We start from the raw sequence: 27,737 nt of genomic DNA, 5'->3' as shown, positions 1-27,737 counted from the left end.
GATTCAGGCATCCCAATGTATCTTCTGAAGTATTTAAAAAAAACACATTCTCACCTAGACACACCGCAAGGGAACTATAAACCATCAAAACCAGAGAGAAGATGATAAAAGCAGCCCAAGAGTCAAGGAAGGCTGCCCTCCGCGCAGCGAGGATTAGGTTGGCAGTGGGGGTCTTCATCAGCCAGAAGGGAACGTGAGGAGCTCAAAACTTCCTGCCCAGTGAAACTACCAAGAACAAGGGTGAATAAAGACAGTTTTAGATAAATAAAGACAGAGAACACCATTTGGGAAGAATGAAGAGGATGCCAGAACAGCTGAAGATCTCAGAGCGAATGAGGCACACAGTGACTGGTTACCGTGTAGATCGCTCCAAACCAGCACGGATGCTATAGAACAAGACGGATGTGTCATCTGTGGAGTTAAAAAAAAAAAAAAAATAGCAAGTGCTGGCAAAGATGTGGAGAAATCGGAACCCTTAAGCATGGTTGTTGGGGACGTAAGCGGTACAGCTGCGAGAAGACACAGTATGGAGGTTCCTCACGAAATTCAAAATAGAACTACCATCTGATCCAGCAACTGCACTTCTGAGTAGATAGATACCCAAAAGAACTGAAAGCAGGATTTCGAAGAAGTATTTGTGCATACGTGTTCTTAGCAGCATTCCTCACAGAAGCCAAAATGTGGAAGCAACCTAAGCAACCACTGATGGAAGAAGAGATCAACAAAATGTGTACATACACAATGGAATATTACTCGGCCTCACAGAGGAAGGAAATGCTGACACAGGCTACCACATGGATAAACCTTGAGGACTTCGTGCTAAATGAAGTTAACCAGTCACCAAAGGACAAATAGCATGCAATTGTATTTATTTAGATTCTATTTATTGATTTTAGAGAGACAGCGAGAGAGTGAGCATGCACACACAAGTACAGCGAAGAGTAGAGGGGAAAGGGCAAGCAGATTCCACAACAAGTGCTGAACCAGATGCAGGGCTTAATCTCACAACCCTGAGATCCTGACCTGAGCTGAAGTCAAGAGTCGGACGCTTAACCGACTGAGTCCCCCAGGCACCCCTGGACAATTTACACAAAGTGTCTAATTAACTCATCGTTCATTAACTATACACTTAAAAATGGCTAAGCTGGTAAATTTTATATTATATGTACTTCACATTTTTTTTTTAAAGACAAACTAATGGAATGGCTGGGCAATTCAGTCAGTTAAGTGTCTTGATTCTTGATTTTAGCTCAGGTCAGGGTCTCAGGGTGATCAGACCGAGCCTCACTTCAGGCTCCGCGCTCAGTGGGAAGTCTGCTTCAGAAACCTCTCCCTCTCCCCCAACACTCATTCTCTCTCCAAAATAAATAAATAATTTTTTAAAAAGATTTTATTTATTTATTTGAAAGAGAGAGATCACAAGTAGACAGAGAGGCAGGCAGAGAGAGAGAGAGGGAAGCAGGCTCGCTGCTGAGCAGAGAACCCGATGCGGGACTCGATCCCAGGACCCTGAGATCATGACCTGAGCCGAAGGCAGCGGCTTAACCCACTGAGCCACCCAGGCGCCCCATAAATAAATAAATTTTAAAAAGATAATAAAGAGACAAACTAAAATATAAGGCAACAATGGTACATAAGCCAAGTGGAAGGCCATCCTCAGGTCCTGTATTGTTCAAAAAGAAGTAAAAGCACTGTTTCACTTTACGTTTTATAAAGTAATTGTATTTTAGAAGTAACCACTCAATGAGTAGGGTATTTGTAAAAAGACAATACAAAATAAGGCAATTTTTAAAAACCTGTAGGTCTGAAAAAAGAATCCCTACAAACCTTACAAGGAAGTAGAGCAAAGTTCCTGGATAGGAAGCACAGTCAAAAATCTTCTACCTAAGACTTACTGAGGGTCGAGGCTAGAAGGCTTGTATGTCAAGGGCAGAGTTCTTGCTTGTGGGTGCCCATTCACCACAATGAACTCATTCTTAGAACCCTAACTGAAATGCAAGACAAAGAAATATGTGGGACCCATAGACCAAGTTTCTCTGTTTCCCCCAAGTGGTGGGGCGAAGGAGGAATAATCACTGAACCCCCAAGGTCTACTGGTTTACGATTCTTAACCAACTCACGACCAGGGCATGTCCCACAATCAGGGAAGGTGAACCCAACAACTGAGACAAAGTTTGCCCTCACTGGCAACTTGGTGGCTGTAGCCCATTCATATGTGGATTTGGCCTTGGAACCTAGAGCCTTCACCCTCCATTCTCCACCACAAACAGCCATCAACATCTCGGGATCCTGGTTGGGAGGATGTGGGGATGGAAGGATGGCAGGAAGGAAGAGCTAGCAAGAGGCTTTAAAACTACTAGGAGTCCACTGGACAGTATTTCTCACTAGATCATGTTCTTTCAGGTAAAATTAATATGAAGGACAGTCTAGCATCGTCATTTTATTATTATTAGATGATATCCATGGTGCTAAGTCTTGCCCATCTCACCAGCCTCAGCTCCTCACCCTGCTCTTCACACTCTGTAAATCCAAATTGTTTGGAATTCCCTGAACCACGAGGCCTTGAATCTCCACCGTCTTCCCACCTTCTCTGACCACTCCTTCCCCTGCCCTCTACAACTCACAGAATAACATCTCTCCAGCTTTCCTTTTTTATTATAAAACTTTTCGACAAATAATTATAGTTCAATACATGTACTCATGTTCATCTCCCTTACGGGACTGTGAGCTCACTAAGAAAGGAGACAGTATTTTATTCACCCTTGTATTCTTAGGGCACAGTTGCTTGATAAGTGTTGGTCTGAATGAGCGATAATGAACAAATGCGTGTGTGTGTGTGTGCGCGTGCGCACACGCATGTGTGTTTCTCTCCACTGTGCAAAAGGTCTAGACCTCAACCCTTCTCTTTGCCACAACTCCCTGGATTCACCAAGGGAGGAAAAACAGTGGAGGGAGAGAGGGAACCAGAGAAATGTTTTTGACTGATGGGCCCCCACATTAAGGAGCTAATTTAGCCACAAGCCTGTGCCTGAACTGTGGTGGCCTCAGACAGAACCCCTTTGGCTGTGGGTCGTTGCTGCTGTCAGGGCTGTACCCGGCCCCCCAGTCCCACTGAGACCAGGTGTTTTCAAAGTGACATTGAGGGGCTGGCTGCTCCTGCTGAAAATGACTCTCTCTGGAGATGTCTGAAATGCCACGTTTGAAGTTCATCAGGGAGCGTGGCAAGAGGAAAGAGTTTACTATAGGACCATTTCCATCGGCTTCTGGGAAAATAGAAAAAATGGACACATAAAACAGGGCTGGCCTACTGAGTAGAGAGATAGTGTCTCTTGGAAAAATCTCAACTGGTATGTGATTAGATGGAAAGGTTCTTTACTGATGCTGGGAACCATATAGCCGTCCAGAGACCAGGAAAGAGGTACTTCTACTCTAGGCGGGGGCTCATTTTATATATATAGTCTTTTTGTCTTTTTTTTTTTTTTTTAAGATTTTATTTATTTGTCAGAGAGAAAGAGAAAGAGTTCACAAGCAGGGGGAGCAGCAGGCAGAGGGAGAGAAGGGCAGGGAACCTGATGCAGGACTTGATCCCAGGACCCTGGGACCATGACCTGAGCCAAAGGCAGATGCCTAACTGAAAGAGCCACCCAAGCGTCCCAAGTCTTAGCTCATTTTAAAAGGGATGTAGCTTTAAAAATGGATAACTCTAATACTTCTAGATGTGCACCCAGGAAAATGTATTTTGGTTTCATCACCTTGTAAAATAAATGAGAGTCACTCTCCCACATCTCACAATGTATTTACTGACCTCACCTGTTAGAGTTGGCTTCACTAGGAGGAGACACGATTAAGGGTGGTACATATTTTATATTCTCCTCCAGGGTTAACACACAGACATAAGAAGTTTGTCTTCACTAATACACCACACCTTGGGGATATTCCTTCATGAATAAACCAAAAGATCTGCTTTAGGGAGGCACATCCTCCGCAGAAGCTCACGGCTCTGCAGTTGGGGGTGGGGGGGGGAGGGTTGCGGAATGCACCTTCCATTTCTGGTTGTCAAGAGCTACAAACAGTTCACCAGATTCGTGATCTGGCAGCCAAGACTGACCACTTCCCATTGTCTGAATATTAAACTTCAGCTGATGCTCCTAAAATCCCGTTCACTTCTTTGACAACCATAGCACACTCATTCTGAGCTGCCCTTACCCAAATCCTGCAGTCGTTTTCGCGCGCAGCTACACCCCGAGCCCCATACTCCGACTTTGCTTTTGGACTCCAGTGCCAGTCTTTGCCTCTCACTACAGTCTTACCCAAATGGATTGAGTCTACTTTTTCTAAACGCCATGATTTTCTTTTGGATCTCCTGTCATTTTGACATATCTCTCTTCTATGATTCATGTCATCCACCAGTGTGATCTGTACGTCAATACTACTATCTAAACGATTTTTTAAAAATTGGCCAGAGTGGGCCAAGACGTGGGTCAGTCAGGACACGTCCTACGTCAGGCTTCATGTACGCCCCCTGGGCTGCCTCTCACCTGAGTTCTATCACCAGAGACTGACATCTGCTTACACACCTTTTCAACCTTAATTTAATCTCCCAACAAATTACCCCAGGAAGAACATTAATCTGGTATGACTGACTTTAGGTAACTCCCTGCTAATATACCGAAAGTTGCTGTTTCCTCCACCATGTATGCAAAAGTCATTGCCCTAATAATCCTTTTAAGATACTTCCTGAGATCAGGTCAATTGCATCATTTTACAGGTTAATCTCATCTCTCTGGTTCCTTTCTGGAAAATTGAAATACTCCTGTGTCTTCCCTGTAGGGCCTTGCGCCTGCATTTCTCCCAGTTGATGGTCTCCGCCTCAGGCTCAGGCTCCCTTGATCTTTTGCGGAGTCGGGGCCTCACCTCATTTGGTGGCATTAGAGCCTCTTGCCTCAGCCTCTTCTGCTCCAGGCTGACAGTTCTCTTTCTTTCCACAGATCTTACCCTTTCCAATCAGACAAGTCAGTTCTTTGACAAAACAAAAAACAAAACAAAACAAAAAAAAACGCGAGCCAGACAGAGGCTCAGCAGTTTGGTTTCTCCCCATGCCCCTGTCCCTGGTTTTATTGTTCCAAACCTAACTTCTGAAAGCCCTTTTTGTTACCCTTAGCCTTTTGCACAATCCTCTACTCACTCTGCACTCAGTTTCTCTGCTAGCCCAGAACCACCCTCTGATATGGTCCTTGGTTGCATGGGTTGCATGGCCAACCCTTTCCTGGGCCTGGGTCCAAGGCCAGGACAGCCCAGAGCAAGTGGTGGCGGCCCAGAGCAGGCAGGCCTCGAGGGAAGGGTTATCTAGAAAGCACCATCTTCAACCACCCAGTCAAGGATGTATATACCTGCAAACATGGTACCTGGAAATATGTTAAGGTCAGAGGTCAAGAAAAGTAGAATTGTTTAGAGACTAGGGAGTGATGCGAAGGGCTAGCCCATGGGTGGGAAGTTAGGTCAGTGGCGAAGATGATGGAAAGAACAGATACTGGTAAGGTTGGAGGCCTCAAAAGGGCACCCCTTTTCCCTAGGGCCATGAACGCTTCACACAGAGATGCAGCCCCTGGCCGGCCTTTAAAGCTCTCCCTCCCAGCATGAAGCTAAGGCACACAGGCCATGGTCAATGTACCTGTGGATGAATTCCTCAGCATGGCCCGGCTCACCGGGCCACATGAGGGGGACCCAGCTGGAGACAGTCTTGCAGACACAGCCTGAAACCAAGAATGACCTGAACGGTCACCTACTTCTTCCTCCTTCAAACTGTGCTGGGAAAGCTACTCACGGGTGTCCTCAACTGTGCTTCCCTTTCAGAGCCTCGGGCCGTGCAGTAGCCATAACATTTCCTTCAACTCTGGCAACCTTTCTTCTTGAGGCCCACGGTAAGCTGCAGATGAGGACACCCTTCCCTCCCTGGCTATCCACGAGTCTAAGGCCTGGGGACTTCAGATACTCCTGCTTCTTTCACTTCGGCAGCCACCTCCTGCTTCTCTGTGTCTCTTTCTATCTCATTGGAGAAGACAGCGATGCCTGATTAATAGGTTCATGGCATGTATTAAAACAATGGCAATTAAACCACCTCCTCGGGCAGATTCCCTAATCCTGTGAAAAAAGGCATCATTTAGATATCTTACACAGCACACACACTCCGGTGAGTCTATACAGGAATCCAAGGCTAATCAGTTGATTAAAAACTTGACACGGTCAGCGGCTAACCTATGCTCAGCACAATTCCGGTGACAGCATTAAGCTAAAAGCTTCGGCTCAAATCTTAACTTGGCAGCAGTCAGTCAAATTGAATAGAGGAAAAATGAGAAAAACCGTATCAAGGCCAGTATGTCTCTTGGCAGGCCGAGAGGGTCTGGCATCGTGACTCATCAGGCTTCAGGCTGTCTGAGCCCAAACACAGCACTTTTGATAAAAGCAGATGCTTTGTTTGGCTGGGGTACACTATTTGCCCTTTCCTCACTCCCCCGGGCCCATCCCTTCCAACCTCCTGCTGCTCCTCATTCCCTCTAGAACTGTGTGTCTGTCAAGGTTTCTTCTCAACTAACTCAAAGGCAGAATAAGAGTGCTGTGGTTTTGAGATAATGTGCTCGAGACCTCTAAGAGGAAGGATTCCACTGAGCCAGACAGACGGAACACATGCCGTCAACCTGCCTTCCAAGGGCAGGCAGCCGTCCTCAAGGGAGCTGCCCAACCAAACCTTGGAAAAGCAGTCATCATCCCTCAGGCAAAAGATGTCTCCCACAGTCATCCATTTACCTCCTCTGCCCAGAGAGTCATCATGGGACCCCACAGGAAAGCGTCATCCCTGTGCTGCTGACACAAGCTCACAGGGAGGGCAGCCCTGGGGACACGTCTGCTTTCATTAAATAAAAAACGTTTTAGAAAAAGAATCAAGTAATGAAAAACTGTTTTGTTTTATTATATGCTTAAAAGATTAGATCTTTTCCTATTGAATTCTGTCTCTCATCTTAAGAAGACAGACCTTCCTTTGAACAGTACCCCTAATGCAGCTCCCGCCTAACTTCTCTGCTCCCCTCCAACCCAAGGCTCGGCCTCCAAGGCTGACTCCTTGGAACAGATGTGGTGGGGTTCCTCAGGGCTGGGTCCTAAGGTCCCTTCCCTTTATGCTTTACACAGCTCTCTCCCTTGGTGAGGACATCTGTTTCCATGGCTTGAATTTCACATCTATATAGACTCCTAACTTTGCAACTTTCAGCACAGCTTTCTCTCCAGAGCTCCAAGCTCATAATACCGGCTGGTTAACACCTCCACTTGACACACACCCTCCAAATATAAGTCTCAACTCTCTGCCATCCACTAAATAAAATGCAGCCAAAGAAACAAAGCCCTGTTCCCCTCCCAGTCTTTCCCATCTCAGTAAATGGCCCCATCTCATACACCCAGCTGTCTGAGCCATGCCTGGCTGTCCCCCTCCCTCACCCCACATCATCCCACCTTCAGGAAGTCCCACAGACGCTACCTACCAGATAGATCTTGAACCCACCCCCCTTTACCTCCTCTACCACTGTCCTAGCACAGACATCCGCCTGCTTCCTGTGCTTCTGTGACCACTTCCTGCCCTCCACTCCAGTCCCTCTGCCCCACCAATTTCTTTTCCACAGAGGCCAAATTATATTCTACAAACTGAATCAGATCACATTATTCCTTTACTTAAACCCTTTAAAGGCTTCCCTTCGCCCTCAGGAGAAAACCTGAACTCCTAACACCAAGATGTTGACTAGTACCACCAGATAGAAATACAATGTGAAAACCACATGAATTTTTTTTTTTTTTAACAAAACCTGTGCTGTGTGAAAGTGCCCCACCACCTATCTCCCCCATCCCCCTACCCACCTCCCCTCTGCTAACCATCAGTTTATAGTTAAGAGCCTGTTTCTTGGTTTGCCTTTCTCTCTTTTCCCCCCTTCACTCATTTGTTCTGTTTCCTCAATTCCACGAGGGAAATCATATAATTGTCTTATTTCACTTAACATAATACCCTTTAGTTCCATCCATGTTTTTGCAAATGACAAGATTTCAATCTTTTTGATGGCTGAGTGATATCCCATTGTGTGTGTGTGTGTGTGTGTGTGTACACATCTTCTTTATCTATTCACATGAAAACACGTACTTTTAAAAGTTTTCTAGTAGCTGATTAAAAAGAAATAGGTAAAATTAATTTCAATCTTACTGAACATATTTCAAAAATAATACTATTTTAATATATAACATAATAAATATTAGTGAAGTATTTTACATTCTCTTTTTATATTAAATCTTCAAATGTTCCCTCCCCCAGAGAGGAACTCTTGCCTCTCTCATTTTGTGCGGCACTGCCTAAGGGCACGGCCCGTTATCTATGTCAATCTCTAAGGGTACTTGGTACCCAGCATCATGCCTGGCACAAAATAAGCTCAATAAACATTTACCGAAGAATAAATAGCAAAGATACTAATGTTAAGTACAAGGGCAAGTGGGAAAGGGCCCGGCCCATCCATGGAAGAGAGGCTCTGTTCTCTGTCTCCGTATAAAGGTGTGCTGATCTTTCAGTGCCATGCAAGGCTATTATACCTGTAAGCATGAATGGTGGCCAAGACACACCGCTCTAGGGCAGCTCAGGGCAGACCCAGAGAGCAGGACTCGGGCCAAACTCCGGCAATGTGTGGGAAACTTTCTCCCACAGAAGCTGCAGGCACTGAATGTGATCTCAGGTTACGGCCAAGGATTAGAGCCTCCAGGAGGAAGGAAGGACGGAAAATTACATCTGAGCCCCTTCTCCATGCTAGGTTCTGTGCTAGGCATCCTCACATGGGATTCTATCAGGCCTTATAGCTGCTCTTTAAAGAAGGGGTCGGAATCAGAAAGGTAAAGTAACTTACACAAGGTCAGAATCAGAAAGATAAAGTAGAGAATCAGACAATCAGAAAGGTAAAGGTAACTTACACAAGGTCACAAAGCTACTGGGTCTGGTTGCCTGAATCAGCGCCAAGGTTACTAACAGCATTTTTTGATACCCACAACTACGTCAGTATCCCAGCAAAGGCACCAGCGGCCTTCAAGGTCAGGTGTCACACAGCAGAGTCGGGGCAGGAGGAGAATAAAGCGCTGGTGATCAGGGGGCAGCTGCTGAGATGCCCCAGAAGGCGGTGCCAGGCTCCAGTGCGGAAGTCAGAGCTCTGCCATTTAGCGCAGCCTTCGTATTTGGTGACCAGTGAACCTTCACAGCACCCCTCAGAGGGAGGCATTTTCACCCTCATTTTATGATTTAGAACTTGCCCAGCTCACATGCGTAATAAGTGGCAAAACAGGGATGTGAACTGAGACCTTTAGGTTGGGAGCCTGCAGAGTTCTCCTCTTCACAGCAGGAGTTATTTCAGCTTTGGTTACCATGTCTGCGGGTGCATCTGGGATCACAGACAGTCCAGGAGGCACAAAGGCTGGGTCCGTTATGGAAGGTTTCTCAGACTTCTAGAATCTTCTAAATTTATTTATTTGTTTGTCAGAGAAAAAGAGAAAGAGTGCACACAAGCAGGGGAGGGGTAAGGCAGAGGCAGGAGAAGCAGGCACCCTGCTGTGCAAGGAGCCCAATTCAGCACTCCATCCCACCACCCCGGGATCATGACCTGAGCTGAAGGCAGACGCTTAAACACTGAGCCACCCAAGCATCCCAGACTTCTATAATTTTCAAGTAACATCAGAATCCTTAAAACAAGAAGACCATGCACTTGTCTTCGGGACCTCTAAGAAGAGACCGCCTGAAATTCTATAACCGGCTCTGCAGCTAGTCTCCTGGGGATAGTCGGCATGGTGGCAGCATGGCAAAGGGGGCCCCCATGAGGCGGCCTGCCAACTTGTCAGTCCTGGGGCTCCAGCATGGGCCCCATGGAGGCATCTCCTTCCCATGAACAGCAGTGACAGCTTCTCCAGCCTGTATCCTCGGTCCAGGCCATGGAAGCTCCCGAATCCACGTATACTGAGAGGTGTGGAAAACTCTGGTTTCTGACTCTCAGAAGACTAAAAACATGACCTTTCCCCAAACAGCATGCAGGAGACCTAAGAAACCCTCGTTTATATGTTCTGGGGAGGGCAGAGAAGATGTCGAGCAGTATCACTTGGCAAGGACAGCTTTGTGTAATTCTCTGACCATTTTTTACATTGACATTTGCACTCACTGAAAAAACAAAACAAAACAAAACAAAAAAACTTTTCCGTTTTCTCCAGAACAGCTGAGAATGCACCGATCCCAGCCTTTAGGTTCAAATCATCCCTGTCAGTAAAGGACTGAAGACCACTGTCAGGCAGCTGGTAGACCAGTAGGCATTTCCCAGTCCCCAGGCTCTCTGCACCACCCCCTGCCAGACTGGTGGCTGGGGCTGGAGTGGGGGAGGGGAAGATGCCCAGCAGGGGTTGAGCTCACCTCTGACCCAGCTGCTCCTGGCTCAGCACACAGGGGGCCACCAGGGCCTGAACGTGCCCCATGCCTCCGAATGCAAGACCCCAACCACAACAGCTGCTTTCAAGCACCAAGGGGTAGAAACACAACTTGAAATTTCAAAAATAAAAATTCAACAAATGGACTACAACTTGCCTGGAAACATTCTTGGCTATTAAGCGACGATCACTCGACTAACTCAATAAATGAGCCTTCTATTAAACAGAATCTGTTAATCTAGTACATAGACTTTTGCAACTCCGAACCCAACATTTTCTCTGTGCACAAAAAGCTTCCAATCTGCAGAGAACAGACACACTTGTATATAACTAAAATGCAGGTATTTGCATGTGGACCTTTACATTATAGATCCCTCTGATTAACTGCAAGCTAAAGACATATTTGCATGTCTGGGGAAACATCCTGTTTTGTTAAAGAGAAAGTAGAAAGTTCTAGAACTTGGTGGTTCTCAAGAGGAACCACTGAAATAATTTGGGGGGTGAGGGCACTGATACAGCCCAGAGTTAGATATGTAAATCAGTGTTTTGAGGGACACCTCGGTGGCTCAGTCAGTTAAGCCTCTGCCTTCAGCTCACATCATGATCTCAGGGTCCCAGAATGGAGTCTCGTATCAGGCCCCTTTTCTCAGTGGGGAGCCTGCTTCTCCCTCTCTCTCTGCCTGCCGCTCCCCCTGCTTGTGTTCTCTCTCGCTCTCTCTGGCAAATAAAATCTTTTTAAAAACTCAATCAGTCAATCAATCAATCAGTGTTTTGAGACGAATCTGCACAGATCCAATGCCTTCCACTTTGATGCCACTCAAAAGAGCAGACACTGCAACATGGTAGGTAACTTACCGCCTGGGAAAGTATTCTGGATTTTAATTTGGGATCATTCTGCAGACTTTCTGGGTCCCGTCAGTTAAAACACTTGTGACTAGTCAGTCAGCTCTGCTCATGCAAACTAATGAAACATCACATTGTCCCACCACATGCTCCCACAGCACACAGGGCCGAAGGGATTAGGCACCAGGCAGCTGTTCCCAGGAATGCATGCCTCCACGTACCCGAAGACAGGAAGAGGACCTGCACTGCTCTTCCAGAGCCAATCCTTTGGCTATCCCGACAACACAGACATCTCAACAACAGGAACCGGTTCCCTCTCGGCCCAAGGAAGGTCCCAGATTCAAATAAAAATTCACCCTTGAAGATAAGTGACTCAAAGGGACAGCAGTCAAACAAATGCTCCTGTCGAGAGGAAATCCTGTCTGCCAACCTCTTGGGGAAGCCTTACTCCGCCTGCACAACAAAGGCTCCTTCTGTGACATCAAGCAGCAGGTTTAAGAGCACCCTGGCTTCTCACTTTGGCTACCTTTCAAAACCACAAGTACATCCAAGGGCAGCCAAGACAACAACAAAGCCAAGAGATACAGTCTCCAAATGAGGTGAGACCAACTCTCCCTTCCAGGCTTGCCTTCTGCCTGGCTCCTGGTGGCCAAGACTCCATTTCCCCAAGGTGGGTGTTCAAGGTGCCCTGAGTTTCAGACTCTGGGGACTGCAAGCTTTCCATGCAAGAGGATAGCTCAAAAGATGCCCCCAGCCGAGGCCAACCTTTTTGGAAGGCTGTGGGGCCCAGTGTCTAGGGAAGGACCACAGCACCCTGGGTTCTAATCCTTGCTCAGTCGCCCACTAGGGTCTGAGCTCAGGTGCCTCAACATTCCTGAACCACCTTCTAAACTGTGAATGAGAACAAAAACTGCTGCTACTCATGATGAAATCTGCCAGGTCTCTCACGTGGGGTGAGGATGGGCACACAGGATAATTTATGAACATATCATTTAGGATATTTTAAAACTATAAAATGTGAGAGAAATTTTTGTGGCTAGGACACATGTTTATAAGACTGCTTAATAATACAAATTTTTAGGTCAGAGGGGAAATTTCCTGTCTTGCCTGGGGCCTTCCACATGGCTGATATTCAATTAATATGCAATTATAATAAGGGTAACTTTTTAAAGATTAATGAGCTAAATATATTTGTCAGGAAAATAGCAAACCTGCAATTTATCAGAGTATTTTACAAGGCAAAAAGGTATTGTCTAGTGGGTTGCCCTCTGAGTGTAGGTGGGGTGTACAAGAAAAGTGGGTCTGGGCTTTCCCAGATGACTCCATTATCATTGCGCCAACAGCAAATAGGACAAAATGGAAGATTTTCAGACTTGACGTCCAGGCAAGTCACTGTCCCTGAAATTAACCTTTGAATTCATTATGAAAAGTAACAAGTAAGACCAAAAAAAGTTAACCTCAAACAAGTGCCCCCATCAAAAAAAAAAAAAAAAAAATCAATAATCTTGTTAAAAGTAGACCTAACTAGTCTCACACCTTGGGGCCAGAGATCTAAAACTCTTAACTTTAAAAGCTCCCAGCATGGGGTGCCTGAGTGGCTCAGTGGGTTAAGCATCTGCCTTCAGCTCAGGTCATGGTCCCAGAGTCCTGGGATCAAGCTCCGGGTGGAGCTTCCCTGCTCAGTGTGGGGGTCTACCTCTCTCTTTGCCCTGGCCCCGCCCCGGGCTCGCACTCTTTCCCTCTCAAATAAATAAAATCTTTAAAAAATAAATAAAAAAAAAAAAAGTTACCAGCTCCCAGCTTCCAGTGGTGAGTGAGCGAGCAGTGGGTGGTTGGTGTTTTCATAGCAGCTGAGCTGTAAGAGCTGAGTTAGGTCTAGAAACGCTATTTCTCCCTCATGCCAGCTCTGCTGAGGCACCTCAGGCAGTCCTCCCCCTCTGGAGGCCCAGATTCTCATTCATACCTTTTTGTCCCTTCCTTTTCACAGCGCACAAGCTTTATTTGTTAATCCTGTGGCTTGTTCCAAAAAAGGAACCGAGGCAGCTAAAAATCATATCAGGAATATTTAAAAGGATAAAAATAATAATACAAGGTACTTTGAACACCTCAAAACCGGGAACACCTCAAGATAGTTTTTAAAGTGCGTTGCATGAACCAAATATAGGGGTGTCTGGCTCAGTTGGTAGAGCATGAAACTTTAGGGTCCTAAGAGCCCTATGTTGGGGGTAGAAATAAGTAAATAAGTAAAATAAATAAAATTACTCAAAAAATAAGTAAATAAATAACATTTAAAAATAACAAAATCTATTAATAAGACCAGGGAGCAGAATGGGATTTTACGAACCTTCGACATGACCTGCTCACTCAGCAGTAACCCTAAAGGATATGTGTTTGTTACTTCCTGTGTTCGCCTTTCACAATGAGGTATTTTAAGTTAAGCAACGAAGTTGTGAATTTGGATGTAGTTCTGAATGTAGTTCTGAATGATAAACACACGTAAGCCAGCAGGGCTTGTCAAGTCTTCCACAGCCTGGACTTCAAACCCAGGACTTGGGCCCATCATCTGATAAGATCTTCTACAGAGATCTGACCTCTGTCCAAGTTATTTTCAAATCAAAAAGCTTTGAACTCCTGGCAGGGTTGACGGCTTGGACCTTGGGTGTTGATCAAGGACTTCCTCAAGATAGAAAGGATGACTCCATTACCACCCCTTGGGGCTCCCGGGAGCTGCCCCCTTCTGAGAGCTGGCACCCAGCCAGGGCCTTAGAATGTCAAGGAGTGAGTTCGTGAATGGCCTCCCTCGGGCACACAGTGGACATGCAGCTCACAACAGAGCTAACTCCATAAATAAAAAGTGGCTACAGGAAGTCGGAGGACGACTTGGCTCTGACTCCACCCTGTGCAGCCCCGTATGAGTGCTTGGTTTTGGCTGGCCAGAAGCTCTTCTTCTTGGCTGCCTCTTAACCTTCCCAAGAGGGAGCAATGACAGCACCCATTCTGCGTGTTCCATGCCAGTGATTCGGTATGAACAATACCGAATTGGGCACCTCCGCACCAACCTGGGCCCCTAGCGGGCTGGCTGTGAGCTCTCCGAGCTGGGAGGTCACCCAGCTACATTTTGCAGAGCAGGTGCAGGGCTTTCTAATGCCCAGGACACCCTGGGGAATCTTATGAGCTGACATCAGAAACATTTCAGGACTCTCCAGCACTTTCTACAGAGTATATTGGCCTCTACTTATACAACTGCAGTTAGGCCCCTAAAATGAATTCTGACCTCCTACCTGCCTAGCTCTCTCCCAGCATCTGGACTGTCCACCTCCCAGCTTGCTACACAGCAGCCACAGGCCACACCAGCTTCGTTTGGAGTTTTTTCAAACATGCCAGACTTTTTCCCACCCCCAGCTCTTTGCACTGCTCTCCCTGTGCCTGAAACAGCCTTCCTCTGGTTCTTCCCATGGCTGCCTTCTCTCATTACGCAGGTCTTAGCTCAAATAGCATCTCCTCAGAGACCTGTCTGCATTATAAAAAAGAAACAGGCCCACTAAATCTTCAGTCTATCGCGATTTCCTTCACAGCACTTAATATAATCTGCAATTAACGTGTGTATTACCTGGGCCCTTCGCTAGAATAGTGGCTCCAGGAAGACACCATTTCAGATGCCCCATCGCTATCCTGTCAGTTCACATCCTTCCTCACCCCACCAAAGGGCAAGAGCAGACTGCTGGAAAAATTTGGTTGCCAGAACATCTTTAAGGTTGGACCAGCCCTTCGGTTCAGCTACTAAGAGGGACTGGGCAGAACTTTCCTGGTGAAGCACTAGTGCTTAAAAAAAAAAAATCAATGTACTCTGACACCGATGCTCAATATATAGATATTGAACAAAGAAGCAAGCTAGGATCAAAGTGCTTTCTTTGCTGCAGGGTTGGACAAGAAGAGACACCAGGAGATAAAACAGAAAGAACCAGCCCCTTCTCTGCCCGATAACATCACAGGTTGCTGATCTTCCCCGGCAGGAAAAGGAAGGCAGTTTCTAAACCAGCTCTAACAAGCAGAAACTAATCACAGCCAGGCCCAATACAAACCCCGGACAAGAAGCTTTTATAACCGTAAGGCTTATTTATCCAGATCCCTAGTGGGTAGGAGAAATCAATCCTTGTTGTAAAGTATTCAGAAGCCAACCCGATGATGGAGCCAGACCAAATTTTACTTCAGCATGTTGGAGATGTGGGGCCTAATTTACAGCCATCTTGGCATCTCTATAGAATCAGATGGACACAGCTCAGAATCTGGTATCACGATAATAAAAAAATATACCCGTGCTTCCTTTTGAGGGACTTGGCAATATATAGGAAGTCAGCTGTAAAAATACTCTCAAATACTAGATACTAAGAAACAGTTAAAATTTTTAGGTGTTATAGTTTTTTATGCTATGTTTTTTAAAAAATAAAAGTACTTATCTTTGAAAGACATATACCAAAATATTTACAGATAAAACAGGGGCTGAAATTGACTTCAAAATAATTGCAGAGGAAGGCAACAGACAACATGGGGCTGGCCCAGGCCCAAGCCCAGAGTAGCTGGAGGGTGGCGGGCCCTTGGGAGGTAAACTATTTGCTCTACTCTGTACAGCTGACATATTCCCTAACAGAAAGGCTTTTTCAAAAAAGCCCTTTAAGCCAAGTCATTTTCACTTGTGGCGTTAGAGAAGTTACCTGAAGGGGCGCCTGGGTAGCTCAGTCCATTAGGTGTCTGACTCTTGATTTCAGCTCAGGTCATGTCAAGGTTGTTAAGATCAAGCCCCGCACTGGACCCCACGCTGGGTGTGAAGCCTGCTTGGGATTCTCTTTCTCCCTCTGCACCCACCCCATCCGCTCCCCCCAGGTTCTCTCTCTGGAAAAAAAATGTAAATAAACGAAGAAGTTACCTAAAGGTGAAGGTTTCGCCTTTCCAGTCTTGCAGGGGATACTCCTGGATGATGGCCGGGGTCAGAGGAGAGTTCTGCCGTGGGGACTTGGAATGGGGCAGAGTCCCCAGGTGACTGAAGTTATCACAGGACCTGATGGGAGGAGGGCCCTTTTTCTTCCGTGGGAGGGTGCCATGTATAGACACGTCCTGATAGGCATCTGCGGGATGCTCAGCTGGAGGGGACTTGCTGCTCAGAAGGTCCATGGACGAGGCCAGAGGGAACTGGTGATTCACTGGCATGTTTCTGGGAAGGCTCACAAATTTTCCCGCAGCCATAATTCTCGGCTCCTCTAAGGGGAAGAGAAAAGAGCAAAAGACATGAATCTCAGGCCATCCCAAGAATGGACTTCCTACTCACAAACAGAAATGGAAACATACTGTAGAACAAAAGAACAGGTTCGTGGAGCATTAACAGGACAAACAGTGCATGGCATCACTGGTGAAATGTAATACAAATGGGAAGTTTAACCATGTCCCTTTTTTGATCCTACAGAGGAGTTCTCCTGGGTTGGCAGCAGATCCACTGCTGGAAAAGGGCAAACATGTTTCAGAGACTCTAGGGGCACATGAGCCACTTTATTATTTCAGACGACCGCAGCTGATGGAAAAGCATGACTAACAAAAAGGACTCTTGAGGAAGTACTCAAGGTTTCGAGGTACGTGCATTAGGGAACACATGAAAAATGTTAGATAATTAGCCCCCGTCTTTCCACCACCCTGTACATGATAAGAACAGGTGGAGATTACTGGAATTCCTCAGCTGCTAGGACTTCAGTGCCGACCGGCCCCTCAGTTGTGCTACCCAGGGTAACCAGGCAGAATTTTTTCTAGCAAAGACTTGGTGCTTACAAATAAATCAATGTACTCTAATTAACGAAGACGGGCCAGGGTCAGGGGTGAGGAGGTGGGTCACTCCTCCCTACATGAATGGGCTCAGCTGCAGAGGAAAGCTCCTGGGGTGATGGTACATTGTCCCCCCGAGGGGTCGGAAACACGCCTGCCACTAGCAGGGTTAAGCAGCAAGCACGCTGTAGTCAGGGAAGAGTGGGAAGGAAGAGAAATAAGACAAAAGGGGGGGAAGGGGGAAGAGTACGGAAAGAAAAAGAAAACGTGTGCTAGGCTGTATGCAAAAGTAGACCCAACAATTATGCCCAGCTACGATCACTAGCAGAAATGTTCGCCCTGAGCAAAAGGCAGCATACGCCCACCTCCCCCCTAAAAACAAACTATGGTTTTGGCCTCAGCCAAATTATACAAGTCATTTTTTAAGGCCAATATTATAGGAAAAGAAACCCATGCCTGGATAAAAATTAGAACTAGTCCCTGGCGACATTAAGGATCCAGAATCCGTCCCACCCGCCAGGGAACCAGACTGGTCTGGATAACACAGCAGCCTAACTCAGTCTGCATGATGCACTGGCCTCCCTGAGACCAGGGAGCCAAACACTTCCTTTGCTCTGTAGTCTGTCCCAAAGCTCTGCAGCCCCCATTCCTCACAGGCCACCCCTCTCCACTGCAAAAGGACAGCTTGGAGTGAAAATCATTACTGAATAATAGCCCTGCAGAGTCCATTCCACAGAGGAACTTGGGCCTTGGGATGTGGCTTGAAGACAACCAAGTGCACGGCTGCAGCAGCTAACGGTGTAGCACGCAGAACCGGGACGAAGGTAGCACAAGGGGAACGACAGACAACAAAACATCCACAATCCCTTGCTTCACCTGCGCCAGAAACACACACGTGCCAAGGGCTGGACAGAAGGAAAGCCTTCCTACAAGGTGTAGGATCCTAACGCTGTCCTCCTTCGTCCCCAGACGTGGTCATTCTGGGGCCTGTCTGCTCCATGCCAAACTGTGACCACACAGAAGGCCTGGCTCGCAGCGGGTGTGGAACAATAGGACTGTGAGTCCCCGTGTGGGCCGCTCCCGGTTCTGGCCAGCACCTGGCACAAGGTCAGAACTTACTCAATGTTAGTCATCATTATTTAAAAAGAAACCCAAGCTCGCTGGCCCTCCCCGCCTGACCACCAGTGACGTAAGCCTACCAGGATTCCCTTACCCTACACACACACACACACACACACACACCCCGCCCCCCACAGTTGTGAATGCTTGCCTATCCAAGCTGTCAGCACCCTCTTCAGAGGGAGGCCTAGATCATTCCAAAGAGCCTGCTGGGGAGTCCCAGAGCAGCCCACAGAAGCTCTTTCTATGCAGAGGGATAGCTGGTCAACTATCTCCAGTTCTTACGATGGGTAAAGGTTGCCCTGGCTCCAACGTTTCTGGCCACAGGTTTCTTCTCTGCTTATCCAAGATCTCGATTTCAAAATGGGGCCAAAGTGCTTGAGAATGCCCTTCAGCAAGCTTCCCATACTTCAGTTTACTCTCTGCATTGAGGGTTAACATGTGCCCTTCCTACTTTCGACTCAAAAAACACTGAAATACTCCCTCCATATAAGATACTTAAGAGAATCAATGATGTATCAGCCCCAATCCCTGACCAGGAACTCAGAATCACCAGGGACCCTTCACATGCTGGAGGGAAGAGCAATTAATCTGAACAAATTGACTTGAGGAGGATCTCAAACAGGGTGATGCTGGAGATGAGACATTTTGGAGGGATTCTGAAAGGTCAAGAATTGTATGGAAAAGCCTTCCGAGAGGATGCTAGAGGCAAGGAGGTGCCTCCAAGGTTAGGTGCTAGAGAAGATCTGGAAGAGAGGGAAAGAAGCCGGTTTGTGCCCAAGTGGGTAACTCCGGGACTTCTGGAAAGGAAAGAAGGGAGACAGACAGGCCCGTCAAGCTGCTGCCCACAAGCCAGCGAGGAAGGATTTAGAACCCTGACCTCGGGCAGTGGCCAAGCAAAGGAGGGACAAAGGGAAGAATGAGGAGCTCAAAGTCACAGCCACGGGATGCTGTAATGTGCAGAGTGGGTAAGAAGAGGGCTCCCACGGGAGGGAGGCTAACGGGCTGGCCGCTGAGCTGGGGAGTGTAAGGAACCAATAGTGCAATTCAGTCTTAGGAGGTGAGATACTGGTATGTTCGCTTAGGAGCCAGAACAGGATGTGGATTTTTAAAAATCACCAACATAAAGGGAATATTTAAACCAGAGAGCAGATCCCTTAGCTTATTATTATCAACTGTGATAACAGATGTGAAAGTACCTCTTAAACTGTCAGGAACCATACAATATCCATGAATTACATCCCTGCTCTCACTCACCACGGCTGCTTCGAGCCTATAGGGCCTAAAGCAAGGACTGAGTTTTGAAAATCTGAAGCTGGGGCGGGGGCGGTCCTCAGGCTGGCTGCACATAAGAATCTTTGGGAAGCTTTTAAAATCCTGACACCCAGGGAGCTGGGTGGCTCAGTTGGTTCAGCATCTGACTCTTGATTTCTGCTCAGGTCGCAGTCTCAGGGTTGTGGGATCGAGCCCCATGTCTGGGTCTGCTCAGTGTGGAGTCTGCTTGTCTCTCTGCCTCTGCTCCCCAACCCCTCTTAGTAAATAAAATCTTTACAAAATATCAAAACAAAATCCTGACACTCAAGCTGTGACCCAGCCCGATGACATCAGAACCTCGGTGGGTGTGACCCTGGCATCAATCTTTTGAAAGCCACCAGTACTGTCCAAAGTGGAGTCGGGGTTGAGGCCCACTAGATAAGCACATCTCTTTGGTAAAGAGGGACTTACACTCGGACTGGGCTACCCAAGGAACAGAACAGAATGGCAATGAGGAGGGGTCCCTCAAGAGAAGCATCAATTCATTCTTCTCGTCACCACACACAGGATGCAGGGCCTCCTCCATGATGGGCACTGTGACTGGTGTTTAGGGGACAGTGTCAACAACAGTACTCACGAGGTTACTACTCTGTGATGGAAGCAAGCAGACAGCAAGTCCCGGCCACACAAGCTGGTGAGTCTCAGCGCCATGGGAGCACAGAGTGGGGACCACGGTCTAGACTCAGCCAGTGGCCAGAGAAGGCTTTGCTAAGGATGGGATGCTGAGCTGAATAATGTAAAGCAGAGTTTAATAACCGGAGGGAGAAGATTATCCAAGCTGAAACCTCCAGAGAATTCTTAGCTGTAGGCAAACTTGAAATATGTAAGCCAGGCTCCCCTCTACAACCCACTACCTCTGAATTGGGACTCTTCCCCCATTAAAACATAGGCTTGCCCTGTGTGTAGTCACTTGGAAACACTGGCTAAGCCCTGGGCCCTACGTCAAGCTTGAATCAGCCTAAGGTTTGGGGAGGTAGGCCCAGACCAGAGACACAACTTCCAAAAATATAACTAAAAGTGGGACAGAGGGCAGAAGGGGGAACTACAGGTAGAAGGAACTCATTTACAACCTGACTACAGGGTACTCTCTGTACTTCCTACCTGACCCTTATTCGCTTTTGTTTTTTCCAGACTCTAGAAACCTAGGGCAAATCCAGGGGAAGGAAGTACATGGTATGTAGTTGGAATCTAGGTTCAAGGTAAGTCTCTTTCAATTTTTTAACATGTATTTATTTGAGAGAGAGAGAGAGAACACAAGGAGGGGGAGGGAGAGGGAGAAGCAGACTCCCTGAGGAGCAGGGAGCCCAACTTGGGGTTCCAGGGCTCCATCCCAGGACCCCGGGATCATGACCTGAGCCTAAGGCAGACACTTAACCGACTGGCCACCCAGACGCCCCAAGTACCTTTCATTTTGAGAGCAAAGCCACTTACTACATTTGACTCCACTAGGCAGAATCTCAGAGTGCTACATACAAGTAGTATCTTAGAGAATCAAGCCCAAATAAAGCAAGTAAATATTCATTCACTAAGTATATATTGTCTGAGGGCTTACAATGTACCGGGGATGAAGACTTAAAAAACTAGACAGGGCCCTGGCTCTCATGGAGTGTAAGTTAGGATTGGGGGGGGGGGGCGGGGGGCAGTCCTGTCAAAACAGACAAGAAAACACACCAGGTAATATCCCAGCATCAGTGTCCTAAAGAACACAAACCAGGAAGAAATGATAGAACATATCAGCTGGGATGATGGAGAGCTAGTTAGATTAGGGTGGTATGGGAGGGCTTCTCTGAAAAGGTTCCTGAAAAAAAGACATAGAAACAGTCAAGAGAAGATGGGAAGGGAGTTCCAGGAAGGGTAATGGGCAAATCAAAGGCTCTGCGATGGGCATAGTGCTTGGAAAAGTCTGGTGAAGACTAACCCCAATTCTCCACTTTCTGGCTCCCAGGGTTTCTCTACTTGGAGATGCTTCTGTCTCAATGTTCCTAGCCATTACATACTTCTTATGTACTTTGTGATTTTTTTTTTCTTTTAATCAAACACTGTATGAATCAGAACCTAGGCTTTGAAGACAGACATTCACAGGGCCAAATCCCTACTCTGCCATTTACTTACTAGCTGTGTGGCCTGGAACAAGTTACTCAACCTCTCTGATAGCTTCCCATTTGTAAAAATGGGTTAAAAATAGCTCTTTTGTGGGACTGCTCTGAAAAGTAAATGCAACAGTGTACAGAAAGCCCTTGACATGTGGCAAGAACTCAATAAATAGCAGGTCTCCTCCCAGCAGGTCAGGGACCAGATCTGCCTTGCTCAGCATGGTATCCCTATTACAAAGAGAGTTCACAAAAGAAGTCACTGCTTCTGGGAAACACCGCAGTCAGGAAGGATGGGGAGGTAAATGTTTTAACTCAGAGCCATAGGCATAAACACCAAACCAAGTAGGACACAGACACACACAGGTCCATGGAGAGAGCCTACAGGCAGTCTTTAAAAGAAAAGCCCAGATGAGACTTTGGCCACCTGACGTCACCTCTCTCCACTATGCAGGTAAACAGACACGGTGTCCTAATTCGGTCTAATGCCAGACCTTGAAATATATACAAAGGTCAAAGATTCTACATCTTGATATGAACATATGAGACCTTTGTGAATGTCCAAAGAGCGTAAATCTCAACAGGGACAAGAGTGAGCATGAGCAACTCCCACCCTCTGTGTTACCTTCCTGGTCCTGCTCACTGGCTGTCTCTGAAGTGCTCCTGACCAGCAGTCCAACTCGCTCGCTTTGCAGAGATGTCCCGAAGAAACTGAAGAGCACATGCTAGTCAAGGAAAAGACAGGCAGCCCGCTTGTTTGGATTTTTCCAATTTATTTCTAAAATGAGCTATTTTTCAAGTTAAACTTATAGATGGTCGCCTGATGTGGGAGTTTAAAACTTTGTCAAATTTGAAACTCTGGAAATGTAACTGGGTCAGCTGCCCAGTTATGACCCCAACAAAAAATTTCTCATTTGGATATGGAGTTTTGTAACCTCTCTGCAGAGTCAAACAGGAAGAGAAGATTAAAAAATTGGCTTAGGCGCTTAGAATGAAGTTTTTCTTCAGTTTAGAAATGAAATGTATCCCTATTTTCGAAGTAAATTTATGAAGTCTAGCCAAATGACTGAGGTATGAATAATTCTTCCATGGATTGTATTTCAAGCAACACAACACAGAATTTACATGGTAAAGTTCTTAAGTTTAGCCTTCATCTGACAAGCAGTCCTTTCTATATGAACAGGAGATTGAGATCTTGGTTAGTCATCTGGAAATGCCAGGCTTCTCAGCAGGTTTAGAGACAGCTGGAGGTAAGGGAGCCCCCGCATGGCACGCCTTTCACATTATATTCCATACACTCCCCTGCACACCCCCACACAACAGCCTGACTTGTGGCTTTGCCACTATTAAGTGGGCAGCCCCTGCACGGGTGCTTTGCTGAACTCCCTCTCTCAGCACCGAGGCCTCCCCTTCCTCCCGCTTCCGTCCTTGGCAACGTGCAGGAAGATCATCCGCTCCCAAACTGACCTTCCCTCCGCCAATGTATTTTCCTTGGACAGATCTGTGCAGCCTTGGGAGATAAGTTTCAAGGTTTAAAAGAAATCCCTGAACGCCTGGCTCCACTTTCTATCCCAGCCAATGGCTCTGGGAGAAAGCACACGCTCTTGCCCCTTCGGTGCAATCTTCCTCAAGCGAGTTAATGCCAAAACCAGTTTTCCACCCCAGCCACGACCCACCATGTTGCCCACGGAACACTTCGCCTTGCCAGCTGCTTCGGAGCCCACTCGACCGCTCCCAGACAAGTGTCTACACCTGATTCAACTTTTAAAGTGGTGGCAGCCGCCGCCGCTAGGGAAAGAGGGGCTGAGATCCGAACCTCTTCCAGCCGCGTCCACCGTCCCTCCCTACACCTCCCCTTCCCTCCCCTCTCCGACGCAGAGGGAGCGACACAACCAACTATTCATTCCTTCTCAACAAAGAGAGAGGGAGGGGGATGTTGTCAACAGTTACTGGGCAGGCTCCTTCGCTTTCTTTGCAAACTCTCGGAGAGGTTACGGGAGAAACTCGTCTCCTCCAAGCCCAGGGCTTCCAGCGGAGCCCCTAGGCCCCCGCGCCCCCCGACCCCATCAGAGAGGGGACCGGACGAGCAGCCCGGACCGGCGGGGGACAGGGGTGGAGGTCGGGGGAGACCAGCGGCCGGGAAGATGCCGCTCGAGAGCAAAGAGCAGAGATGCTCAGGGCACCGCGCGGAGCTGCTCCCGCCGCGGGCCACGTCTGGGGAATGCCGGCCAATTTCGAGGGCCCCGAGGGCACAAGCCGGGTTCGCACTTCAGCCACTCCCGCCCCCAAACACCAACTCTGCTGGTGGGGGAGCGCCGGCTCAACTTTCCCCCTATCCTAACTTTCTCCAACAAACTTCCCAGCCAGTCCTCCCAGAGGAGGGGGAGGCCAAGGCTCCCTGGGACGAGCAGCAACCCCGCGGGGCGCGCGGCAGACACTCACCTCCCCGCGCGGCGCTCGGTGCCGGGGCTCTCCCGCCAGGGGCTCAGAGGCGCCCCTCGGCGGCCCCCCAGCCGCGGCTGCTCCCGGGGCACGGGCCGTTCATGGTCGGCGGGGCGTGCCCGCAGAAAAGCCCGCGCGCCGATCTCCCGTGCGCTCGGCTGCTGCGGCGGGTCCGGCTCCGGCTCCCGCCCTGGCCCCGGCAGCTGCAGGCGCGGCTCTGAGCCCGCGGCGCGCGCTCCAGCCCTCAACTGGTGATTTGCGGCGCCGCGGCCACACCCCGGCGAGCCGATTCGCGCGCCCTCGCGGAACCCCGAGACATTTACATGCCGTGACCTCGCCTTGCCCTCCTCTGCCGGGTTCGCGAGTTTGGTTCCCCTTGTACCCCCCAAAAGTCTTGAAGTGAGGATTGTCCACTTCCTCGCTGTATCCCTCTCGAGGGACAATACTCCCTATTCCAGTCCTCCCCTCTTCCCCGCGTTAATTATCCGGCTGGTCGGCTTTGCAGTCTGCAGACACCTGGCTGGCTTGCAGTTTAAAGGGCTTTGATGAGGCAACGATCCAGGTAACCACAAATAACCAAATCCTGGAACAGGCAAATCAATCACACCCACCTGGACAAATTGAAAGCAAAGTGGGAAGTGGAATTGGCGTTTCAGTACTAGATAGGCTTAGTGGGATGAAAAAGTGGAGCCAACTGGAGGTCTTACACTATCAGATATCAATCAAGACCCTTTATAAAGCTACAGGCATAGTAACTGGCATCAAGGGTAGACAAACTGACCAATAGAATAGAGAGTCCAGAAGCTGATGTACATTTAATGGCCATGATTTATGTCAAGGATGCTACTGCAATGCACTGAGAAAAGATGACATGTCTTTTCAGTAAATGATGCTGGATCAACTGAATACCTACATGCAGAAAAAGGAAGAATCTTGACCCCCCCCCCCACCTCACACCATGTCAAAAAAAAAAAAAAATCAATTCCGTATGGATTTTAAATCTAAATGTGAAAGATAATAAACCTATCCAAAGAAAAAAGAAAAGAAAGACCTTCATGAACTTGAGGTAGGCAAAGATTCCTTAAGCACACACAGTACCAATCATAAAGGAAAAAACTGATCATTGGACAGCATTAAAATTAAGAACTCCTAGTCCTCAGAAGACACCATTAGTGAAAAGTCAAGCCACAAAGGGAGAAAAGATCACTGCAACACATGTATCCAATAAAGGACTTGTATGTAGAATCTATGAAGAATGCTTAGAGACCAGCAGGAAAAGGGCAGAATATCTGACTGAAAATAGGTAGATATTTGAATAGCATTTCTCAAAAGGGGATAAATAGGCATTTCTCAAAACAAAACAATAAACATATGAAAAGTTTCTCAATTACTAATCATCCCAGAATGAAAACTGAAGATGCAATCTCTCACTTTACACCCACCAAAATGGATAAAATTAGAGAACTTTGAAAAACACTTTACAGACCTGTTTGGTGAAATTAGCATGTAGCCTGTGACCCAGCAATTCCATCCCTAGGTTTGTTGTCTACTCAACAGAGATTTATGTACACATTCACCAAAAGACATGTTCAGAAATGTTTATAGCAAAGAAAGCGCCCGGGGCCGCCTGGGTGGCTCAGTGGGTTGAAGCCTCTGCCTTCGGCCAGGGTCCTGATCCCAGGGTCCTGGGATCGAGCCCTGCGTCATCAGGGAGCCTGCTTCCCTTCCTCTCTCTCTGCCTACCTGTGATCTCTGTCTGTCGAATAAATAAATAATATCTTAAAAAAAAAAAAAGAAACCACCCAAATGTCCACCAGCGGGAGAGATATAAACTCTGGGCAATAATATACAGTAATAACAACTACCTCTATACTCAACAAGATCATATTCTCACAAATAAGATGTTGAGTGAAAGAAACTGAACACAAATGCATACATACTATATACTTCCATTTACATGAATTCCAAAAACAGTCAAAACAGATCTATGATCTTAAAGGTAAAGATAGTGGTTATCTTTTTTTTTTTAAGATTTTATTTTATTTATTTGACAGAGAGAGATCCAAAGTAGATAGAGAGGCAGGCAGAGAGAGAGAGAGAGGGAAGCAGGCTCCCTGCTGAGCAGAGACCCCCCCCCCCCATGCGGGACTCGATCCCAGGACCCCGAGATCATGACCTGAGCTGAAGGCAGTGGCTTAACCCACTGAGCCACCCAGGTGCCCCAAGATAGTGGTTATCTTGAGGATTGGGTTATCTTGAGGCACATTGGTTATCTTGAGGCATATTGGTTATCTTGAGTGGATTATCTTGAGGGTTGGGTTGGGTAGTGATCGAAAGGGAGACCAGGGGAGGCTCCAGATGGTGGTAATAATACTCTATTTCTTGAGTCAGGTGCTGGTTTATAGATGTGTCCATTCTATAAAAATTAACTGTCCTTCATTTTATAAAAATTGGTTTGTGCACTGCTCTTCTTGCATGTTCTACTCCAGTAAAAATGTTTTGAAAACTGTGCCACATTGGGTATTTGGGCGAGTGGGAGGGGCAAAGGGAGGAGAGAAAATCTCAAGCAGTCTCCAGACACAGCACGCGCCTGGGGCCCAATCTCACCACCCTGAGATCCTGACCTGAGCTAAAATCAAGAAGTAGAAGCTTTTTTTTTTTTTTTTAAGATTTTATTTATTTATTTGACAGACAGAGATCACAAGTGGGCAGAGAGGCAGAGAGAGGAGGAAGCAGGCTCCCTGCTGAGCAGAGAGCCAGAGAGCCCGATGTGGGACTTGATCCTAGGACCCTGGGATCAGGACCCTGGCCAAAGGCAGAGGCTTCAACCCTCTGAGCCACCCAGGCGCCCCCAAGAAGCAGAAGCTTAATGGACTGAGCCACCCAGGCACCCCTACGTTGGATATGTGTTATGTCATTTTCATCCCTTTGAGAAAGAATTATTGGCAAGTCTGTAAGATTCTAAGTACAGCATCTTCAAGAATGAGTTTCTACATTTTCCTCACAGGTGTTTTGTAGGTAGGTTTCAATCTTCATGAGAAGATTTTATTATTTATTTTTATTATTATATTATAGGTAATATATAACATATATTATTATTTTATATATTTATTTTAAAAAGATTTGGGGGGGGTGAATTTTCCTGAAATGTTTAGTGCAGTGAATGTCAGACCAGCCGGTATATATCTAAACTGAATTATCAGAAATACACTTACTGACTTTCTCCTGCTCCAAAGTGTCATTAAAAACAGTGATAAAACATGTTGGATTTTCTTGATTTTCAGAACTGCCTAAGCACCTACTATATATAAAGTTTTTACTTTGTGGCACATGATAGGGAGGTAGCAATAAAGAAAGACTAGACAACTCACATGTTGAGAGGCCTTGGGCAAGTCACTGCTCCTCTCAGTCCCTCCATTTCCTCATGAGTGAGTGAGTGAATGCATGTGAGAAGTCAAGGAAATAATAAATGTGAAAGTGCCTGGCATATAGTAGTTATCATTGACTATACTCTACTTCATGACACTTCTATGTCTTCATAACACCCCTGCGGGACAGGAACCATCTTTAGCCCCATCTATAAGGGAGGAAATAGACTCAGAAAGGTTAAGTAATGTCAACCATAAATTCATTCAACAGATA

General features: G+C 47.1%; 1 protein-coding gene across 3 annotated transcripts in view; it reads right to left on the bottom strand.

Moving 5' to 3' along the window:
- BCAR3 (BCAR3 adaptor protein, NSP family member) overlaps positions 1–24,327 on the bottom strand; it is a 106,992-nt gene extending 82,665 nt beyond the window's left edge. The window contains exons 1-3 of one of the 3 annotated variants that reach the window (XM_046005713.1): positions 24,096–24,327; positions 22,279–22,378; positions 16,247–16,577 (exon numbers count right to left, since the gene is read on the bottom strand). In XM_046005713.1, the coding sequence (XP_045861669.1) occupies positions 16,247–16,563 (317 nt within the window). In that variant the 5' untranslated portion in view covers positions 16,564–16,577; positions 22,279–22,378; positions 24,096–24,327. The remainder of the gene's footprint in view (positions 1–16,246; positions 16,578–22,278; positions 22,379–24,095) is intronic. The other 2 variants (XM_046005706.1, XM_046005720.1) reach the window with 2 other exon arrangements.
- Between the last annotated feature and the right edge of the window lie 3,410 nt (positions 24,328–27,737).

Source organism: Meles meles, chromosome 1, assembly GCF_922984935.1.
Source record: "Meles meles chromosome 1, mMelMel3.1 paternal haplotype, whole genome shotgun sequence".
In the NCBI taxonomy this organism is placed as follows: domain Eukaryota; kingdom Metazoa; phylum Chordata; class Mammalia; order Carnivora; family Mustelidae; genus Meles; species Meles meles.
Note: the sequence above shows the minus strand (reverse complement) of the source record. Positions and strands in the feature narration are given on the sequence as shown.